Source organism: Momordica charantia, assembly GCF_013281855.1.
Source record: "Momordica charantia cultivar OHB3-1 chromosome 8 unlocalized genomic scaffold, Mcharantia_2.0 BLBB01000008.1, whole genome shotgun sequence".
Taxonomy (NCBI): domain Eukaryota; kingdom Viridiplantae; phylum Streptophyta; class Magnoliopsida; order Cucurbitales; family Cucurbitaceae; genus Momordica; species Momordica charantia.
In genome coordinates, this window is record NW_028275166.1 from 10,321,275 (window position 1) to 10,329,086 (window position 7,812).

General features: G+C 31.1%; 1 protein-coding gene across 1 annotated transcript; it reads left to right on the forward strand.

Moving 5' to 3' along the window:
• The first annotated feature begins 2,941 nt into the window (after positions 1-2,941).
• On the forward strand, positions 2,942-5,391 carry WRKY45 (WRKY DNA-binding protein 45). Its single transcript, XM_022300835.2, has 3 exons — positions 2,942-3,298; positions 3,859-4,012; positions 4,952-5,391. The coding sequence occupies exons 1-3, from the start codon at positions 3,043-3,045 to the stop codon at positions 5,130-5,132; spliced, it is 591 nt and encodes a 196-aa protein (XP_022156527.1). The 5' UTR covers positions 2,942-3,042; the 3' UTR covers positions 5,133-5,391.
• The last annotated feature ends 2,421 nt before the right edge of the window (positions 5,392-7,812 follow it).

The window sequence follows — 7,812 nt, forward strand, 5'->3', positions numbered from 1 at the left end:
ATTTTGTTGTAAATGAAATGTAATAATAATGGATTAAAATAAACTTTTTGAAATATTTAAGAACTAAAACATAATATTTAAAAGTAAAAGTAGTATAGGTTAGTAATTGACATATATCTTTAATTGAGAGGCTGTGAGTTCAAATTTTCTCCTGTACTAAAAAAAATATATAATATTTAAAAGATTAAGGATTAAAATAAAATAAATGTGAAAAAGCGTTTAGTAATTAAGACGGATTTAAACTTAATATTTTCTCTTCAATTTTGTTATATATATATTTTTCTTATTTTGATCTCTTATTTTTTACCGATATAAAATTTTAGTTTCATCTCTAATTACTTAAGATTTGTACCATAATATTGACTAGAAATGGAAAGGGGTTCATAATCCGTTTATAAACCAAATTTAGTTCTCTCCTTTCATTTGTTTTCTAGTAAACATCCAATTTTTTCAAAATATTTTTGAATGCATAGGTTTTCAATTCTTGTCTTTCTGTCTTTCTTTCTTTTTTTTCTTGATGATTGTTTGTTTTTGTCTTTTGTGTAATGTATGTTTTTTTTGTTTGGGACAAAAGTGTAATGTATGTTAATAAAGTTAATCATGTAATTATTAAACCTTTAATTTAAACCAACATATAAAGACCACTTTTAGCTTTCAATTTGTTCAATAACTTGTTCTAATTCCATTTAAAATGCATTAACTTTTACAATTTATTCCTAATGGTTTTAATTAAAAAATTAATTTTAACTAATATGAGCTTCTATGACAGTAAGTAACATTTGTCTTTACGCATGATGTTATGAGTTCAAATCTTTCACCCACTTTTACTCAAAAAAAAAAATAATAATAATAAATAATTCTTATGAGTTATTTATTATTCTTAAAAAATTTACGAAGTAGGGAATAGTGTTTTCTATGCGTCCTACACAATAACATTAATTTTTACAAGTCATTAAATACACGAATATGTCAATATAACAAAACACTCACAATTCTAGAATTCATGTCCTATGTAAGTATATTAATTTTCTTGTATAAAATTCAAACAAACGAACGGGTGAAAATTCTCGAGTTAGATCACAAGGGTCAAAAAGTCAAACAAAATCTAGAATTAGTCAAACAATATCGTGATAGTGGTCATTGTTGATGCACGAATGTGTACAAGCTAGATGCCACATGAACAAGTCGACGTGGGCTATGGAAGAGAGATGAATGGGCTATCCACAAATAGAACATTGTATTGATGTGGTGCTCACGACCACATGTACTTTGAAGCTTAAGTTAGAACTTTAGTTCAAGCTGATGTCGAGTCGAACTTACTAAGATGGCACATCGTGGGACTCTGCCTTTCATAGAGAGCTTTGAAAGGTGCATCCCTACTACTTTGGAACTTATATCTAGTGTAATCAATTTTTCCGCCAAACACCGTACCACTCGTCTGTCCAAGGATGGTGTTGGCACGATTCACGCTGGAGGTATCATATGTTCTTAGGTCTAAAACAAACTAAACTGTTTCTGGTCAATAACGTGTAATTTTACCCGTTCCACTTCATCCTTCACGTAATCGAGTTGAGGCTTGAACTTGTGTTCCAAAATGAGGGGGTCTATTTGGTAGGTCTAGAATCTACTCGATAACGAGTTTTAGTCTATAAACTTTCAAAATTATATAACGTCTACACGATAGAAAAGGAGAAAGCAGAAAATTTATTAAATAATATATGAGATGATAATCGTAACTTAGATACGATCAAGTAATTTTAAATTTTGCACAATCATTTGATTAATTTAAAGTTTGATTAAGTGGTGTCGCTGTCGAGTGATGAAGCCGCCACCATTTTCAAACCTTACTTTCCATTTTTTTCCCTTCTTTTCTTTCTTGACATCCGCCCATGAATTCCATTTCTCCCTCTCTCTTTTCTTCTTATTTTCCAATGGCTAAATTACAAGTCACTTTCTGATCAATTTGTCTATTTAGCCTCTCTAATTTAAATCTTTTTTAATAAATATTTAATTATTTAGTTTTATTTTGAAAATTTTCTAACATAACCTCGGATCAGAGCTATGGAGTGTGAACATCCATTCAAATCTACGTCCTCCTTTTGAAGCTATGCTTGGGAACATAATAATACATCACTAGTCTGTTAAGTAAGTTTTTTTTCTTCTTTCTTTTTTTCGAAAGAGTGAGAATTTGAACCTTCAACCAACATGAAGGTTGTAAATGGTGAAGTAATTGAGCTCTATAGTCTAACCGTGTCATATAACTATCAAATGATTTAAAATTGAAAGTTTATGGGCTATTTTAAAAAGAAAATTCCTTATAAACGCTTATCAGTTAGCTTCCATATTTTACTGATTATTATTAAATTTTTAACAAGCATGAGAAAAAATGCACAAAAAGAGATTTTTTTTGAATTTTCAAAAAACTGTCAAATTTTTATTAGTGATCTGAAGATGAACATTATTGACTAACTAGCAAGCACCTAGATATTGTTCTTTTTTGAAAGCCACGAAACTAAATAGATATGTATACAATCAAAACTTATTTAAAATTCGTTCATTATAAATTTGGAAAAAACTTCCCTCGCGAAGATTCAAGAGGAAGCTCTTCCTGAATTCCTGCGTGGTCCAATAATATATAGACTAAATTTTTTTTTTTAATTTTGTATAGTTCCTACATGGTCCATTTATCTATATGTTACTCTGAGTATACAGGAATTAAGGAATTAAGGAGGAAGGTTCGAAATTTTATCCTTATAAATTTTTCGAAAGTATAGAGATTAAATGATCCAAATTCGACTCCATGTCCCGAGCCGAGGCTAAATTTGTAATTCCGACCTTTATTTTCCAATCCGTATGAACCACATTCCGTGGCGTCTACGGCACCGACGCGGCGCCACCACTGGCGGCTATATATTTACTTTGTTAGTCCTCTTCATTTCTCCACATTATTTTTTTTTCTTTTTCCCCAATTTTTCCATCTCTCCAGAAACCGCCATACCCATCTCGCCGGCGGCCGCCACAATCGCAGTTTCTTTATTTTTCATGGAGAATTACCAGATGTTCTTCCCTTGCCCCGGCGGCGCTCTGCCGCCTTATCATCCCGATCTGCCGTCCGCCATGGACGCCGCGGCTGCTGCGTCTCCCGTTTTTGCCGGTTTTCACGGCGGCGATCTCCGTTCAGGTGGGTTTTTGGGGCTGAAGACAGAGGTCGATGCGGCAGCGGCGGCGATGGCCGTGGTCGACGCCGACGGTAATGGCAGCGAGAATTACCAGATCAGCTGTGACGGCGGCCATGAAGGTATACTAAAACTGTTGCTAATTAAACTAAAAAAGATAAAAAGATTTTAATTAATTTCTCCCTCTAATTTTTTTTTCTTTTCTTTATTGAATTTTTATATTTTGAGACTTATACTATGTTTATGCTTCTCATTCAAGAATTAGGAGAGGGTTATTTTGTCATTTCATTTTTTAGTTGAGAATGCTCGAGAGATAAAGAAAATTAAGGATATCGGAGAGAAAGACTAATCTCACACTTATTACTAATTCAAATAAGTGAAGAAATTAAATTAACTGAGTTTGAATACATAATCTCATGTTCTAATATCATGTTAAACTATAGATGACACTAAAAAAACTACTTAGAAATTGATAGATTATGATATATTTGGTTTTCTTTTTATTTATTGATGTTAATATATAAGAATGTTTCTCTGTGTGTGTGATAATTAAAAACTAGACACTCCGAATGGAACATGTGAGGAAATAAAATTGAAAAAAAATAGAATATCGAACCTCTACTTTGATATCATGGTAAATTACGGTACATATAATTTGATGGTAATTTTATATTATTTTTAGAAGGAGAAGTGAAATTGAGCAAAAAGAAAGGGGAGAAGAAGGTGAGGAAACCAAGATATGCATTTCAGACAAGGAGCCAAGTTGACATTCTTGACGATGGCTATCGTTGGAGAAAATATGGTCAAAAAGCTGTCAAAAACAACAAGTTTCCCAGGTAAATTAATTATTAAATATCTTTGTCTTTGTTTTTGTTTTTGATTTTGTTCTTTTGGCATTTCTTTGATCTTACTGAATCAGCATGCATGTTATTTTGGAAAAAAAAAAAAAAACAGCTCCATTTTCATCATAAAATTTAAAATCATGTTTAGTAAAGTAAAAGCTGTAACGGTCGGTCAAAGTATAGATCTTTATTGTCGTCTCAAATGTTAATGGTTCGATTTCTTATTTATCATCTTTTAACTTAAAACTAACTTAGTTATAATTATAACTAAAACGAAAAGAGTAGTTAATTAACAGTGTCTAGCTAGTTAACTGGACTCTAGCTTATAGGTGTATTTTAATAGAAAGATGAATATCATTCATCACAATTATTTTGAACTTTTGATCTTAATCTACATTATTAGGATATATCTTTTTAACATATGGTATCAAGAATATATAGGAGAGACGATGATGACGACGTTGACGTGTTATAATTGATCACTTAACTCATCAATTATTAACTTCTCTCTTCTTCATCTCAAAATATGTCTAACTATTGAAATTATCAAATAAAATATATAGAAACTTGATTGGCCTACATGTGAAAACGTTTACAAGTTGACAACAATTAGCTCTTGAAAAGGATAGCGATATTCAATAGATCTAAAATATGAAAACACGTAACAAAAAAGGTCCCTATCTAAACTTGAAATGGATGTACCACCACCTCTTCTTCAAACATATGCATGCATAAATAGATCAATCACTAGTTTCCTAGGTCTCGAAATTACATATTACAAACACATGTATGCATAATCGTCGTTGATATAAACTTGAAACAAGTACGAAGAAATCAGTGATATTACCGACACACTTTTATTTATCGTGCCACTTCAAGTACCTTCCCCACGTGTGGAGATTATGCGTTACGAACACGTGTTTGATTGTGCAGGAGCTATTATAGGTGCACACACCAAGGGTGCAATGTGAAGAAGCAAGTGCAAAGGCTAACAAGAGATGAAGGAGTGGTGGTGACAACTTATGAAGGCATGCACACCCACCCCAGTGACAAGCCCTCAGACAACTTTGAACAAATCTTGAGTAGAATGCAAATTTACAGCACTCCTTTCTGAGAAATTATTATTGATGATCTTCCATGATTTTTGATGAAGAACAAGAAGAAGAAGAAGAAGAAGATCAAGAAGAAGCTTTAAAAGAAAGCCTCACCATGGAATCCAATCATTAGTTGCTACTTGGGGATCATGTAATTAGAACAAAGGCTGTTTTTTGTTTTTGTTTTTGTTCTTGTTATTTTTGTAGAAATTAATAAAGTCTATGCACAAGGCAGCTAGCTGGTAATAAATAATATATGTTTGAAGATATGATATGAAACATATATCCATCGTTTGTTTCTTTTTTCTTTCAAGTGATTTCATACTTTTTCTTTTTTGGGTATTTTTCTTCTCTTTTATGGTTTCAATGGATTGAGTTAAGTTTATAAAATTGGTTATTTTTAAAATTAGTTTGGTTGGAATTGAATTAATTTGTAACACAGAGCATTTTCATAAGTTCAAAAAGTGTGATTATTTTCTTTTTTAAACCTATGGTAATTGCTATTCATGTGCTAGTTTTATAGTAAACATTGATGTTTCGCTCTATGATGACTTTTTTTTTTTTGGGTTTTTTCTTACTCTCACTCGGTTTAAATTGTCATAAATTAAAACATAATATCAGAAGCATTTGTTATTAAAACATGACTTTCTCCTAACGATTTTTCAAGTGTCGGAAAAAGATCACTTTTCTCGATATTTTTTGTAAAAACGTCGGGAATGTTCTTTTTCCTGACACATTTTACTCGATGTTTTTCCTGACGTTTTTATTTCATCCATTTTAAAGATTTTTTTGATGTTTTGAAGCATCAGAAAAACTTTATTTCTTGTTGTGATTGTTATCAAGTCATGAATCCTCGAAAGAGTACTCTAACTTTATTGCTTGAGTGAACATGTAAATAAATAATTTTAAACAATTTGTGTCATCTTGGTTAAAAAAAAATCATTAAAATCAATTAAAATAACAGAAAAAAGGTCCTTATTAGTGTGTCAAGGTGAACATGTTGGAAAAAAAAAACATGTTTTTGGACAAACTCTATCGCATGGGTTTAAGAAAATTTCGACTAATTTTGGAATCTAATATTTGGTATAAGTTGAGATCAAGAATAATCTATTAAATAACAAAGGCGAAAACGTGTCTAATTTTTGGGCTTAGAAAGCAAGTTTAAGAAATATTCATCTAGCTTATTATGAATTTTGTATTTTTAATTTTTTTCCGAAGTATTCATTGACTTCGACGTTTTACGGATACTTTCATACATATTTTCATAAAATTGAGACTTCAACATTTAAAACTTTTAGATCTAATGCAGAAGTAAAAGTATGTAGGTTCAACAATCACTTAATTCAAAACTTGATGAATGATAGTGACGAATATGAGTTTTAGAGGTATTAATTAATCTCTTGTTTTCTATTTGTTATTTTTGGCTCTTCCTACCATGTTACAATGCTTGAAAAATTAAGATTTTTTAAAGTAAATTCTTTTTATTTTCTTGTATTCAAACCAATATGGTGTGAGATAAAACGTTTGCTTTTCTTAAAATGTATGGGTAATTTTCACAACAAAACTAGGTTCAAGTTTACAAATTAAAAAAAATAATTAAATGTGTATGTATATATTAATGAAACAAAAACTTGATGTGTTAGGGATAAAGTAAAGCTAAAATCTATCAACGAACTTTGTAAGCCAACCATATCATTCAAGGTTTTTAGGCTTAGGAACGATCCAAAATGTTGAACCCTCGATCGGACATAAACCCATGAGTCCAACACACAAGTCATGCACCCTGAATCAAGTTCAAGCATAGGCCAAGAGGTCGAGCCGCCCACAGAGTTGACCCATGCATGATATGGGCAATGAGTCTATGGGTCGAGTCCCTTGGGCTGCTTTTTCGCGAGACTGAGTTCAAGTTTTCTTGGTTTTTCTGAAAGCCTATCGAGCCCCGACTTAAGTCCCTCGGATCTCAGAGATTCAAAATGAGAAGATATCCAAAGGATCTTAGGATTTTTCGTAAAGTCTCATAACAGAGATACACAACATGATTCAATTTTCACTATTCTTCACACAAACTCGATTCTAACTTAAGCATCAAAGTGTGTGTGGCTAATACCACACTGATGTATAAATCTCTATATTTAATTTTGTAGGTTCGATCGAATCCTTTTATTCAAGAAAAGTTGCTCTAATTTACGCACCAATATGATTTAAAAGAATAATTAACTAACCCTAGCTAAGTAAGCTTTATAGGTTTAAATATTAGTTGAAAGATTAATCTGATCATTTATATTATGATTATGGATACTTTTGGTACTGGACCATACAATTCTACTTTGAATCTAAGGATAATCTTTAACATCTAGAATCTCAGAATAGCATATAGACAATAGGATGGTTGACTTATAATTAATGACACTTAGATCATCAAACTTTTTTTTTTCTCTCTCTTCATTTTAAAATTTCTAACTATAAAGTATCAAATCAAGTATAAAACTTGCCCTACACACCAAAAACGTTTACAACTTAACAACAATTAATTAACTCTTAAAAAAGAGTGATATTATGAAGTAAAATGTGTGTTTTTGGATAACATTTGTCCATTCACAAATAACACAATATGTCATCTTAAAGAGATTCGATTGTTCATATATCTCGTAGTCTCTAACAATTTTTTTTAGTACAATAAATATCAAATACTATAAGAAT

Excerpts from the sequence above, each read along its gene's own strand:
- WRKY45 (XM_022300835.2), top strand. The coding sequence starts at position 3,043 with ATGGAGAATTACCAGATGTTCTTCCCTTGCCCCGGCGGCGCTCTGCCG. Across the intron at positions 3,299-3,858 it reads CTGTGACGGCGGCCATGAAG|AAGGAGAAGTGAAATTGAGC; the intron begins GTATACTAAAAC and ends TATTATTTTTAG. Across the intron at positions 4,013-4,951 it reads AAAAACAACAAGTTTCCCAG|GAGCTATTATAGGTGCACAC; the intron begins GTAAATTAATTA and ends TTGATTGTGCAG.